At 53.5% G+C, this 18,534-nt stretch overlaps 6 protein-coding genes across 6 annotated transcripts; 3 read left to right on the forward strand and 3 right to left on the reverse strand.

Moving 5' to 3' along the window:
• Positions 1–3,788: 3,788 nt before the first annotated feature.
• NCS57_00406500 (uncharacterized protein) lies at positions 3,789–4,640 on the reverse strand (the record flags this gene model as incomplete). Its single annotated transcript, XM_053054040.1, has 1 exon — positions 3,789–4,640. The coding sequence occupies one exon, from the start codon at positions 4,638–4,640 to the stop codon at positions 3,789–3,791; it is 852 nt and encodes a 283-aa protein (XP_052916200.1).
• A 337-nt stretch (positions 4,641–4,977) lies between these two features.
• On the forward strand, positions 4,978–6,171 carry NCS57_00406600 (uncharacterized protein; the record flags this gene model as incomplete). Its single annotated transcript, XM_053054041.1, has 2 exons — positions 4,978–5,096; positions 5,148–6,171. 2 exons carry the CDS (start codon positions 4,978–4,980, stop codon positions 6,169–6,171), a joined length of 1,143 nt encoding a protein of 380 aa, XP_052916201.1.
• A 2,642-nt stretch (positions 6,172–8,813) lies between these two features.
• On the forward strand, positions 8,814–11,085 carry NCS57_00406700 (RING-type domain-containing protein; the record flags this gene model as incomplete). Its single annotated transcript, XM_053054042.1, has 2 exons — positions 8,814–10,720; positions 10,776–11,085. 2 exons carry the CDS (start codon positions 8,814–8,816, stop codon positions 11,083–11,085), a joined length of 2,217 nt encoding a protein of 738 aa, XP_052916202.1.
• A 465-nt stretch (positions 11,086–11,550) lies between these two features.
• On the reverse strand, positions 11,551–12,843 carry NCS57_00406800 (Aspartate-semialdehyde dehydrogenase; the record flags this gene model as incomplete). Its single annotated transcript, XM_053054043.1, has 4 exons — positions 11,551–11,618; positions 11,671–12,411; positions 12,465–12,719; positions 12,813–12,843. 4 exons carry the CDS (start codon positions 12,841–12,843, stop codon positions 11,551–11,553), a joined length of 1,095 nt encoding a protein of 364 aa, XP_052916203.1.
• A 539-nt stretch (positions 12,844–13,382) lies between these two features.
• On the reverse strand, positions 13,383–14,689 carry NCS57_00406900 (uncharacterized protein; the record flags this gene model as incomplete). Its single annotated transcript, XM_053054044.1, has 5 exons — positions 13,383–13,591; positions 13,644–13,693; positions 13,744–14,233; positions 14,416–14,515; positions 14,576–14,689. The coding sequence occupies 5 exons, from the start codon at positions 14,687–14,689 to the stop codon at positions 13,383–13,385; spliced, it is 963 nt and encodes a 320-aa protein (XP_052916204.1).
• A 1,273-nt stretch (positions 14,690–15,962) lies between these two features.
• On the forward strand, positions 15,963–16,984 carry NCS57_00407000 (uncharacterized protein; the record flags this gene model as incomplete). Its single annotated transcript, XM_053054045.1, has 3 exons — positions 15,963–16,032; positions 16,089–16,748; positions 16,803–16,984. The coding sequence occupies 3 exons, from the start codon at positions 15,963–15,965 to the stop codon at positions 16,982–16,984; spliced, it is 912 nt and encodes a 303-aa protein (XP_052916205.1).
• Between the last annotated feature and the right edge of the window lie 1,550 nt (positions 16,985–18,534).

Consider the following 18,534-nt stretch of genomic DNA (forward strand, 5'->3'; position numbering starts at 1 on the left):
CTTAGACGTGCCCCTCCACGTAACAAGACTCCTTTCAAGAGTCGAAAAAGGGCAAAAAGGATGGTGGTGCGTAGCATCTCAGACAAGGCCCCTCGACACGGCCACAGCGTATTGGCGATTGGCTCGCCCGCCTAGAAATGATTCCCTGCAGAGCTGATGCACGTGGGGTGAATGCGAGATACGAATTTCTTGCCCGCCCCTCTTGGCTCTGCTGTCCGTAAATTCAAATCCAGGCATCGTGTTGTGAGGCGCCTCCTGGGCGCTGCAACTGGCACAATGCCATCCATGGACAGTTCCAGTTCCCCCTCCTTCTGGGCGTTTGACCCTTGGTGGACAGAATTATCGAGACGCTCTCTAAACCGACGCCTTGAGCCAGGATCTGCGTCAATCATCAATCACGACAGCCCAGTCGGTGGCAGCACCATCAAGCCAAGCCAAGCAATGACCATGGCTCCATGAGGTCAAGCATTAGCAGCCACTGCCCAGTGCCTTGTCTTGCAGCCTGAGGTGCCATTCGCTCTCGCTCCCATCGGGTCCTGGCATCCCCCGCGCCCACGCATATCCTCGCTCGCTCATAATTACGCGTATTCCCGTAGACGGACGGGTCCTTCAAGAGTCCGATCATCACACTCTCATCTTGTTTGCCCAGTATCGAACAATCATGAACAATGCACAAGCATGAATAAAAGAGTCTCTGCATCACATACACGATACGCTACATGCTTGATAACTATGAATAACTCTTCATCAGCATCGCCAGCTCATCCCTTACAGCTTACAATAGCCCTATCCTTGTTTGGGCGAAACGCAGCGCCCCGACCTGACGTCAACTTATCACCGCCAGAAAACGCCATGAAACAACGTGTACATGAGTCAATGGCTTAGAGCTGCTTGACTGTTGCAAGTGATGCTAAAAAATCAAGAGAAATTTGATCTTCTCCTGGCTCTCCTGTTTGTCTCGTGAAGTTTGTACGCGTAAAGTCTGCGCCCCGACGGCACTCTATTCCCCGACACCCCGACATAGACGAACTGACCTATCATGGAGCTCCTCGCAGGTTGTCGCATCATGTGCCATATCCCTCGCCCTGTTCGTCTGCCAGGGACTGGCCTTGGCAGCGCGTGCTTCCCCGGCAGACCACCTCGATGGGCGGCTTTCCGAACCCGCGCATAGGTCTACCTGCCGGGTTCGGATGGCCTCCGTGGGGCGACAACGAGATGGTCGGCAGTGCATGTTCCTACCGTCAGGATAGTCGTGGTTTCAGGCGTGGAGAGCGATGTTGGTGAAACGGCGAGTCTTGCACACGGGCGTCAATATTCCCCCGGTTGTACGTGTTGTAGTTGAAAGCTGCCAGTTCCTTCAATTGGTCCTTGCCATTACTGGCTCCATATGAGAATTCGATGATGAGATGCATTTCGATGTTTGGATAAACCTGTTATACTGCCAACGTCTCCAACACTAATACAGTCAAGGTTGGTAGAGGAATGTTAAAAGACGGGCATCGACGCTCCGTAAAATACAAGAAAACACGCAAGCAGCTGTAGTTCAATACCCATTGCATGTTCAATCCTTGGTTTGGGAAACAGAAACAGGTTGTGAGTTCCACGGCGTGGCCTAGGGGGTGGCCATGGTTTCCTCCCGAGGTCGCCCTGGACTGATATCAGGTCAGTTTGTCTCGATGAACCTCGTCCTGGCCGATGGGAACCAGTGTGAGATCGACGTAGACCTGAGCTTGTGTCGTATGTAGAGTCATTCGCAATTTGACCGTCGTCGCCTCTATCATATCTAAGATCTTCGACCTCGAGTACCATACGAGATGCTTACTGATTCAAGTGACTAAACTAGGGCTTTCTATGGAATAATCAACGGTAATGTGATCGAAAATCATATGCAACTATTCTTTCAATGTCATTCACCGCCCCATGGCCTTCAACGACTCTAGCATTGACCCGAACAATGTAAGTGCCATGCCCCTACCGGCCCCTCCATACTCTGACAATAATCCGATCTGATATCCTTTTCGCAATCCTTTGAGAAAAAGCAACGGCGGTCAATTCCATATATTCCAATCCATCCTACGAACGAGGCTCGTCCCTTTAGCAGCTTAGGCATGGAGAGTATCCCAAACTTGCAACTCAATCAGGCTTCTCCAACGAATCACCGCCATGCACAAAGGCTAGTTTCAGCGTCTTTCTCTTCTTTATAGACGTCGAGAAGTACAGAATATCCGCTTGTCGATAAATATTTTAAACGCTACTGGGCCGACAATGGCGAGACTCTGGGGCTTAATACGTTGACTGCCCTGCTTGGGGATAACTCTACGTACGGCGTCAAGGCCGTCCCTAGCGGATGTATCCCGTATACCCACCAGGATAACAGTTTCCTGACTGTCGCAGTGATGGTGTATGTACCTCAGGATTATGGCTTGGCTGGAAGGCTGTCGACGTGGGCTAGAGGCTCCTGCATGTCCTCGACGAGGCCAGCTGCCAATGTGAGTTGTAGGTTTGTGTTGGCTATTCAGTTACTGAAGAGGTTAAGCAAACTATATATGGCTATGAGCCGTGGTATCAAGGGTGGCTGATTGCCCTGAAGAATATGTATGATCGGCACTAGAGGTCTGGTTTCTAAGCGTCCATTGATGAGACTGCCGCGGTGCGTACCGATCCATGAGGGCCTCATTGAGATGTGATGCCACACATTACATGTCCAACTACTCAATTAGGACTCATATCAACAACACATATGAAGACATATTAGTGTATTTAGGGCAATTAAGTGGTGATTGAAGAAGTGAGTGACCTTGGCAATGTCGCCTACCCTATGCCGCTCCTGGAACTCATGGCGATTTAACAATTGAGGCACCGGAGAGTAAATCTTGGGACTATAGATTTGCTGTGTAGGAATAAACAAGCTTAGATGATTTCCTGGTAGTGAATTGGTTATGAAATGAAGACGGGATCTGTCAGGTATAATTGTATAGGTGGCTATATTTGGCGTTGGTGAGGCTACGCCTACTGGACTCATCAACATCCATTAAGTTTAACTCATAACGACAGCCGTGAAGAAAGATGAAATATCTATGGCTTGTTCAAGGTCTCTTTAATAATTATTTTGCACTTACGCATATACGAGCACGTAACGGACGTGCATAAAAGAGTTGAGTTGCTATCTTATTCGTCCTGAGATGAAGTAAGTAGGCATGACATGACACAAGGCTACACAACTTCAACGCCTCAACAGATATGAGAAATGTAGATGAACTGTCCTAATGCATTTTATGGTTCCCGTTGATGACACTCAACTCATCTCTTCTGCCCCCCCATAAATCCTCAACATTAATGCTTCAAACCTGCCCTCAAGGGGCCTTGACTGGTCTCAAGGTCCACCGCAAAGTGTTGGTCTCGAGTCGATTCTTGCAGAGTATTGGGAATAAATGGTAGCTGAGATAGTCAGAGCTTCGTCATTGTGAATATGCTCGGCAATTTGAATATCATTACGGAACTGGACACTTCTCCAGAGAGGCGGAGCGAGTGTTGCACGGTCGTAAGAAACACACTCCTGGTAGAGCACAGTTAACTTGATAAGTATGAAATAGAGGCGGTCATATTCATCGCGCTGCTAACAATGTTGTTGATATCATAAGAAATTGACTGCTGTGATGCCCATTTACACGACAGCCGCCCTGAGTCATCATCATAGCATACCTCCAACGCCTTGCTCTCATGTCCATCTCGTATCCGTTCAACGCCGACCGTAATACCTCCGTCCCAGATGTCTTGCAGAAATGCTCTTAATTCTTAATATCCAAAACTTGCTTCAACACACCTTCACTGGCTCTCCACCATCTAGCCCTCTCCTCAAGATCATCTGCCGCGCCACCAAGAGCAGCCTCTTTCCTCCTCCTCGCTTCGCGTGCCGCTGTAGCACTGTTTTGACGCTTGCTTTCAAGAGGCTGAAGTTCAACCTCGAGTCGCTCGGCCTCTTTCCTCTTCCGGGGAAGCTTGGCCTGCAGCGACTCCATTTCTCGAGCAAGTTCCTGCTGCTCACGCTTTCGTTGGGTGACAAGATCCTGCGTCTTGGCGAGTGGTAGGTTCATGTTTGGGCTTGATCCCTCTGGTGTCTCCTGCGATGCTCGAAGCTGCTCGATCCGTGCCTCCAGCTCCTCAATCTTGGTTGGCATCTCCAGCAACCTTGCTGTCTCAAGCTGCACCGTTTCATACTTCTTGCTCAGCTCGATACCCCTGCGCTCCAAATCCGTCACCATATCGGCCACTTCAGTCTTGAGCTCTTTGAGCTGCTTCTTGGCGCCGGCGTTCTCCTTTTCGAGCTCCATATTCTCCTCCATAGTGACAATCATGGGCGGGTCGCCGACAATGGCGCGGATGAACTTTTCCTTGGTGACCTGCTGCACGTACGAGAAGCGCAGTTTGGCAAACAGTTCCTTGTAATGTGCAAGATCCGCTGCCAAGCTGGCAGGCGTTGGCGCGTCGAGAGCCGAGTTTGACGCATCTGATGTTCGTTGACGGGAATCCTGGGGGGTTGAGCTTGAGATGGGCTCGCTGAGTTTGATGATGGAGATTTCGCGTGTTGACCGGATTTCATCCAAAGCCTCAAGGACCTCTTGTGTCTTTGCTTGATCCATTGCGGAAGGATGTGTATCGAAGGCTTATGTTTGATTAACTTTGGATGAAACTTATTCAATGATTGGCGTTTGTAAGGGTTTGTTCTGTTCAACGGCGCGACAGGAGCTGTTTAAGTTGCGATAGTGTTTACTTCCGACCCAAAACAGGTTAGTGCGGGTAACCTTGCTTATCTAAGGCGGTGAGCGGGGGCATATGCTTGCTGACATCAAGGGAACGTAGATTCAAGACATTGGAGACGACATCCTCCAACTTGCATTCTTTTTTGGCGCAACATCCAATTTGCGATTTTTATCATACGAGTTGTCCATGCTTGGAATTTTTTGAACACGACTGGCCATGTCGAACGACGAGATCCTTACCGACGACTACGTCGCGGACCTGCTTGCCCAGGAGGCAAGCGACTGCTCCCTCAAGTATTCGGCAATGGGCATGGAAGCATATCGCGAGAATAAGAAGTAATGGAGTCCAACAGAGGTCTGGCAAGTCTGTTGCTGACACGGCTTCAGACCCGCGAACATGCTTAAGCCAAACACCCGGTTCCTTCGACATATCATCAAAGACACCGATAATCACAACAAGGCGCTATTGGCCAAGGAAGCTGCCGAATCGAGAGCGCGGTTGAAAGACTTGGAGCGCGCCAAGGAGATTGAGCGGCGCAAAACAAACCCGAGTACACACGACATACGAAGACGACAGATGGGCGACATCCATGCGATTCTCGGTGGAAAGAAGCGCAGGAGAAGTGATGGTGACGCGGGGCCATCTTCCAGCAAAGACTCGAAAAAGCGTGAATCTGAGCACAAGTCTAGGCGTGAAAGGGATTCGAAGGATAAGGACCTCTTCAAGGACCAGCGCGACGATCGGAGGCATCATGGGCGATTATCTCGAGAAGACCGTCACAGTAAGACTGATGATGGGGAGTCACGCTCGGAGCGGTCGAGGAGGGAGCACAAACGGCGCGAAAGATCACGGAGCAGAGGCTCTGAAGAGGAGGAACGACATCGCCACTCCCGGAGACGGAAAGATAGGTCTAGGTCACCTACGCGTCGCCGACGGTCTCGGTCCCCTAGAGAGACGAAGAGCAGGCATCGCCATCGGTCGCCCTTGAATACAACGAACGATACACGGAAGCAGAAGGATGAGAAGGAAGATTCAGATGCCGGAGAAGATCTCTTTGGGCCAGCACCGCCTCCGAAATACCGCGGGCGAGGGACTATCGGTGGATCATCAGGGATCGATCGACGATTCTCGGAAAACTACGATCCCAAGAAGGATATCCAGATGGACGATGATGAGGGAGGTGGTAACTGGGACGACGCGGTGGAGGCGTTTAGAAACCGCCAAAAGCTTCGGCAAAACCAGGAACAGCGCCCGAGCACAGTTGAATTCACAAATGATAAGGTTCCGCGGGCTGGTAATGTGGACGAGAAGAGTGCAGAGAGTGTGCGTTGGTCCAAGGCTGGCGAGAAGAGGGAATGGGACCTCGGTAAGGAGGATGAGGCTGAAGGGGTATCTTCAGGCGGGTTATAGATGCGACGGATCGGTTCAAGTCAAGACAATGGCATCAACTAGGTGGCATGGCGGATTGGATCTGGCGAAGATGGCATCGGCAGCAGGGTCTGTCTCGATTTGATTGGCTTCGGCGTACAAGCATGGTTCTGGAAGATAATGGGTCCTGGGATATACTTGACGCGTCGCGAATACGATAGACGACGGATTGGAAATAGAGAAACGCCCTAGCTTAAAGGGCTGAATTGCTTTTGTTGCTGATCCCCACGAGGTGCCGGTTCCGGCACTTGAATGGATGTTGACAATGAGGCTCTTGAGGAAGACCAGCCAACACAATAAGACTAGCGCGTTGTTGGCCGGAGCCTCATGAGATGGATGACTTTTGAGTTGAGACTATTCTTATTGAACCTTGAAAAGATACCTGCCCATGGCTGGCCTGACACATCTGCTCAGCCACGAGCAAGGAGAATCGACATATCGGAGGGCGCCGCTGAAGTTGTCGACACGAGAACCGGGGCTCCCGATGGAGCTGGACTCTTGAGCCGATCTGGGACCCGCACGGGGGGATCCATCATGATAACTCTGGCCGACCGATTAGTTAATTACGTAGGTGCCTGGATCCGGGCATCTGGTGGCATGGTTCAGTGCCATGTTTGACCATGTTTGACCACAGCGTGGTGCCACTACAACCGCGGAGGGCAGGTCGATTGACAGCGGTTATGCCGAACAAGCGGTACCTGGGCAGAGAAGAAGACGGTAGCTGCAAAGATGGGCATCTGAGATTAAACAGCCGATTCTTGGGAGTTTCGACAAAACATGTCAATGCTCTACAGAGCAGAAGCCCTAGAAGCTAACAAGCTCCATTACAAGGGCTGGGCTATTTTAAGGTGCACACTGACACAGGCCCATTGCCGGAACCGGAGCTAGATCGAATCAGGAATATGCTGGATCAGCCAGAGATCAAGGCGACTGAGAGAAGCTGGAAGCCGAGATTTTCGGATTGTAAGTTGCGATGTGCAAAGTGTGCCCCTTTCGGGCGATCGCATAAGCACGAGCACGCAGGTTCTCGGCGCAGAAAAAGCTTGGCCCTGCGTCTTGAGCTTGACGGCCGAGTTTGTTGGATCTAATGGAAACCCAGCTCACCTGACCCCTCTCACGTGCGACGACCTGCCGTGATGGCCCCTGTAAGAACGTGCCGGGGGGGTACCTGACGAGGAGGAAACAACTTAGCAGGCCCGGCAAGACAGGACCGTTTCACAACACGAGGTCTTGGGTGTCGTCCATCCAGTCACCGCGACGTTGCACAGACGCGCGCTGCTTCAGCTCTCTGGCTGCTTCGCGCCGAGATGAAAGGAGCCCCCGGGCAGATCGGCGGCTGCTTGCGGTGGACGATCAGGAACCAAAGGGACGTAATGGCTGGCAGGGCGTTTACCCCGAGGGGCGCTAACACCAACCTGGGCGTTCGGTGGAGCTCTAAGAACGTGCTTGTTTAGGCTTTTGGTTCGTGACGTGACTTGCTGAGGGCTAGACGAGAGGGACAGGACAGTGGGAAGTGGGCTTCCCCCCGGCGCATGGAGTGGGCGCCTGATCAGTGACTGAATGGTGACAGGCCCCACGGGAGCTGTCCAGCAGACGAGAAGAGGCTGCCATGATGAGTTTGAGTCTGTGTCTGAGTCGAGTGTCTGAGTCGGGCTTTGAGAAGTCTCACTGGGTCTCACTCATCTTTCAAGGAAGCACAACACGCCTGCACCAAGAAACTTTGTCCTGGCGTTTATTGCATCTGCAGCAACAAGGCCGAGGCGGCGTCAAGGTAACTGAGCCTGAGACGTTGGGTGGTATCAATGACCCCAGCCCCCTCCCTCTCATGGACGCTCTCCATGCTCGAGTCCAGACCAGAGCGTAGACTAGACCCTTTGACCCAAAGCCCAGAGGGAGGGGGACCGCCGCCGCTCACAGCATGGGCAGCGGCGGGAGGGCTCATGGATGGATGGGCCTGCTGTGGGCCTGAACCCCCGCCCTCGCAGCGCCATACCGCGTCCGTCGTCGTCATACCTTCGTCCATCCGGTCCATGACCGGCCATTGGCTTTGTCGTAGTGACTTTGCGACTTTATGAGGTGCCGCGCTCCCGCTGCTCACGAGGCGGCTGCGCTGCGTTGTGCCTCTCATGACTGGCAGCCCTTTCTTGAACGCCTTCTCCTTTGTTTAACCTTGAGAGCTACTCCAACTGCCATTTTATTTTTTTTACCTTTGACTTTTTTGGGGCAGGTGTAGTCAGCCAAAATAACGTCCATCATCTCGACTTCAAGTACCTACTTACTTCGGGCCTGTATTCCCTCACCTCAGCCTGCTTCTTCTCCTCACTCTTCTAGCCTCGTCCGTCTTCTTTGTTACACTCTACTCCGGGTTGAGCAAATATTGCCAATCCAAGCCTAGAACCTTACTTGCCTCTTCCCCCCCGCGTCGAAACGAATGGTCGGTCTAGGCCCGAGGTGACGTCTTTGTTATCTCTCCGAGGTCACCTCACGCCTCACCTCACCTCATCCATTTCCGTCCCGCCTCCTGCTCCTCCAACCTCCTCTCCTCCTCCTCTTCTTCTGTTATATCCTTCTTCTCCTCCTCTCCCTTTCGGTGAATTCGCCATTCCCACCGCATCCACTTCAAAATGCGTCCTCCGCGAGTTTTCGTTCTTATACTATTCATCGCCGTATCTCTCTTACTCTTCTGCCGCGCTATATCCTCGTCGCTGCGATCCGCCTACGCCGATTACCCCGCCGGTGGATTCTCGTCCAGTTCCAAGGCAGCCCAATCCTCCCAATTCCGCCATGAGACGACAAAGTCGACAAAGTCCGTTTGGGGCTCCATGTACTACAATACGCCCTTTTCGTTATTTCCGCCAAACGCTGCCATCAGTTTGACCGACGACAACAGCACTTCCTTTGCCGCCCGCCCAGCCGCCTTTGGCCCCAAGCTCGCCATCCGCGGTCTAAGTGGTCAATTATGGATCGGTAGCGGGTTCGCTGAGGATTCTCTACTCGACGGCACTGGTGAGCTGGGCTGCGGCGACTTGCCCGGGTGGAACAAGGGCGCCGAGGCCGTGGGTTTGAACAGGGCACTCCGAGCTGCCGTCCCCTCAGTTGCCGCCCCCAAGTCAGATGCTTCTACGCACTCTAAGCGAGGCGACCAAGTCTTTACTCGAAACGAGCACAACCGCATCACCAGCCCTAGCGAGTTCACAAACGGCCACCGCGGTCATTCGCGGAATCAAGATGCTTCCGATATCAAGGGCAAAGTTGTGCTTTTGATGCGCGGCGGCTGTGGCTTTCTCGACAAGGTAATGTGGGCACAGCGAAGAGGTGCCATTGCCGTCATTGTAGGCGATAACCAGAAAGGCGGCCCTCTGATCCAGATGTTTGCACACGGCCCCGAGGTCGACAATGTCACTATTCCCTCCGTTTTCACCGCCCGAACCACGGCGCAGCTGTTGTCTGCGCTGACCCAGCCGGGTAGCTTTATCGAAGACACTCTCGACAACCAAGGCAATCCTGTCCTTAGGGTTCAGCAGGGTCCCAGGCCAAGGAAGCACAAGACGCAGAGACCCAGATCGAGTGTTACCGCTTCGACCCGGGAGAGACGGTCTCTGGTCAGTTCACAAGTCAGCAGCCGCTTCAACCGATTTATTACTAGGAGGCAACAGGCTCCCTCCAACTTTGCTAGGGAGTCAGATGATGAAACCACTCAGGCAGTCCGAAATACTCTTCGAAAGAGAGCGATCAAGGACACCCGAAGCCCTATTCTGTCCGAAGATGATTACGATGAGTGGAAGCCAAAAGACGAATCCGAGACACTGGATCCCGCCTCGATCAGAAAGACTTCCGTTACACGCCACAGCTCAGGACCCTCGGATTCCACAGCTGATGCTGAGCTCTTGAAATTTTTCAGTGAGACCGAAGAGGAGGACGAGCCTAATGCACCAATCGACAGACCCGATGATAGACTAGAACGCCCTGACGAGGTACACGAAGGGCTCTGGGTAACCATTACTCCTACGAGCAACGCCAGCCCCTTTTTCGACACCCTCCTTGTGCTTGTCATCAGCCCCCTGGTAACTCTGACTGTCGTCTACGCTCTCCTTATCCTCCGCGCCAGGATCCGCCGAAGGAGATGGAGGGCCCCCAAGTCGGTCGTCGAGCGTCTCCCCGTTCGCACCTATCACACGGTTGCCACATCCCCAAGCCTCTCGCCAAGAGCGCCTTCTCCCTCAAGCGCATCTCCCACCACTCCTCTGCTTCAGGAGACTCCTACACGCCCCCGTCCCAGGTCGAGAACCACGACTGGTGTTCCTGAGGACGAGTCGCGAGTTGCATCAAGCGAATCTATCCCGACCCCTTCGACAAGCACGAGGAACAACCGCCGTAATGAGCGCGAAAAGGGCTCTAGCGGATTCTCTGCCGAATGGAAGAAGTATATGGGACGCCAAGTCGAGTGCGTAGTCTGTCTGGAGGAGTACGTGGATGGCGAGAGCCAAGTCATGAGCCTGCCATGCGGTCACGAGTTCCACGTCGAGTGCATGTGAGTTTCCCCCTAGTCCTATCTATTATGACAATTTTTGCTAATTGATCTTTAGTACCCCTTGGTTGACTACCCGCCGACGGACATGCCCCATTTGCAAGGGCGACGTTGTTCGATCCCTCGCTCACGGCTCGTCATCGGAACCACATTATGAGCCGTATCGCGATGATGACAGTGATGACGAGGAAACTATTGCTGAGGGCTCTGGATCTCGCTCTGACGACCGAGAATCGGACCTTGAACAAGGCCTGCTCTCGCCAGAACCCCGATCCTCACGATGGAGCCGACACGACGGTTGGCTCAGCTTGTTCTCAAGTGGTGCCGGCAGGGCAAGGTCTCCATCTCCTGAGGATCGCAACCGATAAACTGGTTCACACCCACTGCCCCTTTCCAGGCGGCAAGCCATCATGTGTGGCGTTTGGATTTACACATTTCTGGAGTTTGGTTTTTGGCGTGACGGGTCATGGCGCACTGGGTCAGCGCGCAGCATCATGGATAGGTAATTGGACTTAGACGACCCCATACGGAAGGACTTTTCTTGGGTTTTATGAATAGCACTGTTTTGTACCGAGTCTGTGGTCGGAGGCAATGAATGGGTTGCGCAGAACCAGTGCCAAGGCACTTGCGCTTGGATAGCATAGATATACCCTCATGGTCGACCGTGGTACGATGTTGCGATCGATCTTGAATAATTGAGCATGTTTGAACCGTATTCGACTTGTCTTAAGTTGGAGTGAATAAGTGTTGTCTTTGTTGAGCATTAAACTCCAAGTTTAATTTTATTTTATCCAAAACTCTACCGTAATCAACTTTTAAACATATCAAGACATCTAGATGTAGCCCTTGAGGATGGCGGCCTCGGCATTCAGTATCGACGAACCAGCGGCACCAATGACAGCTATGACAGTTAGCAATTAGGAACCTCAAAAACCTGTGGTGGCAGAACTTACTGTTGTGGCTCAGGGCAGTAAACTTAATGTCAAAGATACCTGCCTCATCCTGGCGCACACGGCCAACGCTCACAGTGTAGCCACGGCCGAGGTCGCGGTCGAGACGGGGCTGAGGCCGGTCGGGCTGGTCATCGCCAAAGACCTTGATGGCGGGCTCGGGGGCCGAGGGGCAGCCCAGGGTCTGGGCCTCGCAGGTGTAGTTGCGGAGGGCCTCACGGACCTCGTCGGCTGAGGGGGCAGGCTTGCGCTCGAAGCTCAGGCTCACGCAGGCCGTGTGGCCATCCATGACGGGAACGCGGTTGCAGGTGGCCGAGACACGGAGGCCGTCCTGCTCGACAAAGGCGGTACCAGACTCGTCGAGGCGGCCCAGGATCTTGCGGGCTTCGGTCTCGAGCTTATCCTCCTCGCCCGAGATGAAGGGCACGACGTTGTCAATGATGTCCATGCTAGAGACGCCGGGGTAGCCAGCACCAGAGACGGCCTGCATGGTGACGATGGAGACGGTGGAGATGGGACCGAAGGCGGCCTGGAGGGCAGCAAAGGGGATGACGAGGCCGATGACGGCGCAGTTGGAGTTGCAGACGAGGAAGCCCTTGTTGAGCTTGCGGACGGAGCGCTGGTGAGGGATGAGGTCGAGGTGAGGGAGGTTGACGGTGGGAACGACGAGAGGGACGAGGGGATCGCGGCGGTAGTTTTTGGCATTGGAGAAGACGGGGATGTCGGCCTGGATGAACTCGAGCTCTGAGGGAGTCACAGTTAGCAATTGCTTCTGGCAACTTGCAGAAAGGACATACCAATGTCGCCGGCGACGTCCGAGTCAAGACCGCTAAAGACAACGTCACAGTCCTTGAATTGATCCGCCTTGCACTCCCTCACCACCATCTCGGCGACGTCGCCCATGGGGGCGGCCTGCTTCCACCGCACGGCATCCTTGTACTTCTTGCCCGCGGAGCGGGATGAGGCGCCGATGGCGTGGAGGGTGAGATGAGGGTGCTGGGCGAGGAGGAGGATGAAGCGCTGCCCGACGGAGCCAGTGGCACCGAGGACACCTGAGGTCAAGTTAGCCTTGGTTGGAGGTTGAGGGTATCATGCGAGATGGATATGGTGATGGAGGGGTAATGCAGAAGAGTAGGAGGACGTACCGCACTTCTTGGTAGGGAATTCAGGAGCCATGATTAAAGAAATGTCTCTAGACGGTCAATTGAGAACGTAGAAGATGCTCAACAAGTGAATCGGGAGATGTTCGAAGATGTAGGCGTTAAATTTTAGCCGTCGAGTCGAGTGAGTCTTGTCTTCGGAGGCCAGACCCCGCCATAGGAAAACCTCCCCCCGCCATCGGAGTCGGGTCGGCGACGGAGGGCCCCACTGTGAGTCTGGAATTTATGGGCCGAGACCCCGTCTAATTATAGGCCTCGAATTTGCAACTGTGGATGAGACTTCAAAGTGGTATGACATCAGATGTTCCCAATGCAATCTTATCAAATATCTCTAACCAAATAAAAAAAGGAAAAATTACATGATGCCAATGCAGTAGCATGATCTAAGCAAGATGCCATATGCCAGTCTACTTGAGGATGAATCATGAACTGATTATAGCCCAGTCATCCATAAATCCCCTTGTAGGTTGTACCGATAACCAAACGCCAATCCAATGCACATTAGACCATCCGCCCTCTTCGCTACCTATTCACTGCTGTTCGTAGTTTGCCACATTAGGCCGCAATGGCGCTACTTCGGTCGCCGTTGGAGTAGATTCGGAACTGGATAAAGATGACGAGGTCTTCGGCAATTGTGCCCAGGGAGCCGAGCAACCAGGGGAGCGCGTTGAGGAGGTAGCCCTTGTCCTGAGAGTAGGCGACGAGGCTGATGCCGTAGGTGAGGTTTCCGCTCAGGGAGAGCATGAAAAAGAGAAGGGCAAGGCCTGTGTTTGTTAGTCTCGCTGAGTCCTATGTTTTGGAATGCGAGAATCTCACCTTCGCACGACTTTTCCCGATAATTCTTGATAATCTGGGGAATTCGAGCACTGGCAATTTGTTAGCAAAAATACCAGATCGCATTGTGAGATAAGCGTACCAGAGATAGAGAGCGGCACTGAAATATCCAAGCGTGAGTCCAGCAATCTCGATACCAGTCTTGGCGTGGTCAGGCGAGTCGGGAGTGCCGGGGTCGGCACCGTCCCAAGCACCGACCTTGTACGAGACAAACCAGCCGGCAAATCCAATGGCATACACAGCCAGCAGACTTAGAGCGTTGTGAATCCAGGGGCTGCTATCGGGAGTCTCATCCTCGCCCGTGACAATCTTCCTCAGGGGCTCCATTGACGACTCGGTGTGCGTCGCATGGCGGCGCTGGGACCCCGGGAGGCCAAAGGAAGAGCTCCGTCGCCGCCGCTGGCTGGCAATGAGGGGCGACTCTTCGGAGGGGTCCTCGTTCTCGGCGCGGCGAGCTCGACGGGCGTTGAGGGCGTTGTAGTAGATGACCTGGCTGATGAGGACGAGGTCGGCAATGCAAAAGTAGCCTGCCAATGCAACGGCCGTGGGAGCTAGGCGGGTGAACAAGGCACCTGTCGAGTCGAGGTTAGTGAGTTGACAGCGGTCGTTGGCGCAAGCCACCAAAGTGAATTTTTTTTTCAGAGTTTCCAAGGAGCGATAACAAGTTCAAGGTGCGAGGAATGGCATTGTTTCGTTGAGTAACAAATTGGCTGAATCGGAAATTTCTGCTCGCGTGTGCTGGGGGAGTACGAACCGACGAGATTGGTGATATCGCCCAGAAGCCAGACGACGAGAAACGCCATGCTGAGGCCATCGGCGCTCTTCGCCTTGTAGTTGGTGAACAGCTGAGGGAGCTGGAGAAGTGTCAGTGTAGCCCAGGCGCATGCGACGGGAACGCGAGAGGAGGGACGTACGAGAAGGCATATCCAAGAGGTCAAGCTGATGCTGCCAAAAATGCCAGACACGGCCTCTGTGATAGGTATCGACCGCGCCGCGGCGGCAAACGTAGTTGTAGCCAAGAGTGGCATATCGCAAAGTCCAGGTGGTCGGGGGGGGAGCTCAAAGAAAGAGAGGTGAACGAAAAGAGAGGGAGGAGGGAGAGCAAGTCAGAAGAGGAGAAAGAGAAGGAAGGGTGTGGTGCGACAAAGGTGGGTATCACGAGGGCAGACAAGAGAGAGATGGATGGAGTTGATCTTCTGCCGTGACCTAACGGACGACGGAGGCCGAGCGACGCGACGATGCGAAGTTGAGGGGTCAAGTCGGTTATGAGCCGTATTTACAGGTTTAAACAGTAATGAGCCGGTAGAGATTAGATACAAGAGCAGAGAATTGCCCGGTCAGAGTCATGCCCATAGCGAAAGCCCGTTGTCGGCTCCTCAACCCATGGCCTTATCGCGCTGCCAATTCCTTGTTGCCAACTGAACCGCCTGCATTGGCCAAGGCTTATCGGCGGAGGCTCCGCTGTGACGCACTTGGGGCAGATCTTGTGAGCTAAAAAATGGGGAACTGTTGGGAGACGAACGAGATGGTCAATCCAATCGAGACAAAAAGAGGGGAGCATCCTTGATTTGGGGCGCATTCCTCGGAGTTGCCTTGAGGCGCATGCCGCTGTTAGGAAGCATGCAGGGTTTCTTCAGTGTCATTCTAAGGGTCTTGAGGTGCGGAAGAGATGATGCAGTGTTGCTCTGGTTGGACAGTTGCTGACGACAACAACAAACTCAGCTCTCCATCTACAGAGAGAGGTACATGCATGCACGCTGTAACCTTACAAGCCTCCATTCTCAATCAAAGCTATCGAGCAGCCAAAAGCCTCGTGGTCCCTCTCCAGCCAGCCATGACCTTGTCCCCCCCGTTTCGCGTGGCGCCGCACATGTCCTCATGATTCGCCATGTCTCGTCTGCCCGTCCCGCCTCCAGTTCACGAACCCCTGTTCCTCTAGCAACTGGCCGCAGCTTGTTGAGCCAGCAGCCTGCCCTCACAGCCAACCGGAAGCTGTCGCCCCGCGGGAAGCTATCGATTCCATGATCCAGCTTAGCCAGCCATCTGTCGCCCAGCTCATAGCTCGCGGCCGCATCGCCATTCAGAGGCGTAGATTGAATCTAGACTTTGCCTCTCTCTGCCTGCTCTGCTGCAGGGTTTCAATAAAGCTTGCATCTGCCTTTCTGCCTCGCCTCTGCATCTCAGCTTCATCCTATTCTCATCCGCGACCGGCAGCATATATAAGCTGCATTCCCACGTCAGCGCCTCCATTGTTTGAGCTCCATATCTGATCCATACCATCCATCTCGCATTCCACCCATCATGAAGCTTCTCTCTGGCAGCGCGCTGGCCCTCTGCCTCGCCAACCTGCCTGCGACGATCGCATGGGGCAGTGCGTACAGAACGGTTCGAGCTGTGCAACCTGTCGTGCTAACATTGACGCAACAGGTCTTGGTCACATCACCACCGCTTACCTCGCCAGCCACTTCGTCTCCAACGCAACAGAAGCTCATCTCAAGGAGCTCCTCTACAATGAGGGCCCCGACTACATCGCCAAGATAGCCAGCTGGGCCGACTCGATCCGCTACACCGACTGGGGCCGGTACACAAAGACGTTCCACTTCATCGACGCCCACGACAGCCCGCCCGAGCAGTGCAACGTCGACTTTGAACGCGATTGTAAAGACGACGGCTGCGTTATTACTGCCCTCGCAAACTACACAAAGCAGTCGCTCGAGCCCAATCTGCCATTCTGGCAGCGCAACCAGGCGGCCAAGTTTGTCGTGCACTTTGTCGGTGATCTCCACCAGCCTATGCATAACGAGAACGTCGAGAGGGGCGGCAATGGCCTCTATGTCAAGTTTGACGGTCGCCACTTTAACCTCCACCACGTCTGGGATAGCTCCATTGCTGAGAAGCTGCTGGGCGGTCTGCACGGCGATCCCTTTGAGCTTGCTGGCAACTGGGCCAGGCAGCTCGCCGTTGAGATTACTGATGGACGTTTTGCCGAGGAGAAGGAGACTTGGTTGAAGGACCTCAACTTTGACGACCCCGTCAGCACCGCCCTCGCTTGGTCACGAGAGGCTAACGCCCTCGTCTGCACTCACGGTAAGTTTGTGCCGGGTGAGACTATAAGATTCAATTATTGACCAGGAATCGCAGTTCTGCCTGAAGGTGCCGCTGCCATCGTCGGCCAGGAGCTCGGAGGCGAGTACTTTGAGAAGGCTGCCCCGGTTATCGAGAGGCAGGTGGCTCTGGCCGGTTACCGAATGGCGGCTTGGCTGGATCGCATCGTTGAAACGTACAATGACGTTGAGGCGGAGCAGGCTGCCGGTGAGCTATAATGCGTTTATGAAGATACGAAGAATCAGTGAAGACCCAACGAGGGAATGAACAGAAGGAAGCACAGTAGAGGTATTTGAATGATCATTTAGTCTGGATTATGCCTGAATTCTAGATCATGTCTAAACACTGGATTGTGTTTTGGTGCTTGGCAGCAACAACAAGTGTTCAACACTGATCCCAATGTGGATGCCAAGGCCTCAACGTCACAAGGCAATGAACCTTTGGTGTCTTTGCTTGCAGTCTAAATTACGCTTATTGACCGAAAGATGCAACCCATGGAATAGTTGAGGGAGCTAAGGACGAAATATTCGTCTACCCCGAGTCAGCGTCGCACCAACTGGGGACTCTGAGACGAGGGGAACCCGCCACCGCAATGCGAGCACCCAAAGCGAGTTTCATCGATTGAAACCTGAGAAAAGAGAAGGCAGGTCTCGGCAAGTCTTGATAAAAGCCCTCAAGAGAGGCATTGTGTGTCGCAGGTCAACCTCGACGGTTACATCGCCACGGGGGATCCAAGTCGCCTCGTCTATCTGGGGTTTACTCGAGCCGAGCAACTCTGCGACACTTCTGCAACAGGACTTACTGTCAGCAACTATATCGCTCACAGCTTTGGGCAGGCATCTCGACGATACGAAATTGGTAATCAGGAACTTTCGCATGGCTTCTTTCTTGGGTTGACAGATGGGACATGTTTGACAAAGAGCGGATGAATCCTCCTGTCCTTTGACACATGACAGTTTTGAAGGACTACGGGGCGAGCTAAAGAGATGATGGCATTTAGGGCCAGGGGCAGACTAACGATAGACTTGTTTTGCTTCATAGATTCGTCTTGTGTGTCTGGAAGCGCAATTGAACCATCTGCGAGTGTCATCCGATCAATTGACAGCTTGGCGGCTATTGAAGATGATGATGCGCATTTAGCTGTGTAAATGAGGTCTTGCCAACCACTCAATGGCCCCATGCCAGAAACAAATCGTCGATCAGATGCGGCCGACAGCGACCCAGGTCAACAAAGACAAATTTAGCAACGATAAAAAAGTTCTCTCTCTCTCTCTCTTCCTCTCTCTCAAGTCACAGGGTGGAAACTCTCCGACACTCGCGCCCAGCGTCGCCGTCTCAGAGCTCAGCCCTCGAAACGCCCTGTGCCTGGAGTTCCTGAGCCACCCGCTGCAGCTGCGTCTCGGCAAGGACCCTGATTGGCTGCCCTGAGCCCCTCAGCCCCGGGTTGCAGGACGCCCAGAGGGAAAGAGGCACCGGCTGAGACGCCTGCAGCCGCATCAACGACTTCAACGACGCAACGGCTTCTTTTTTCCTGACTCTTGCATCCTAACTAACCGTCACCGTCGACTTTTTCGCCCACCAGCACCGTAGCTATAGGATTCTTCTCGGCCAAGCCAAGCGCTAGCTGACACCCTTTATTTCCCTACTGTTCGCTAACACTCTTAACGCTTGGTGTTACATCACCTGAAAGGCTTCATCTTGGCCTTTCTACCCCTGGTCCAACCTCTTAACGGTCTAAGCCGACCCCCTTGGGCGTCCCGTCTTGGCA

The sequence above is a fragment of the Fusarium keratoplasticum genome, chromosome 3 (assembly GCF_025433545.1).
Source record: "Fusarium keratoplasticum isolate Fu6.1 chromosome 3, whole genome shotgun sequence".
Classification (NCBI taxonomy): domain Eukaryota; kingdom Fungi; phylum Ascomycota; class Sordariomycetes; order Hypocreales; family Nectriaceae; genus Fusarium; species Fusarium keratoplasticum.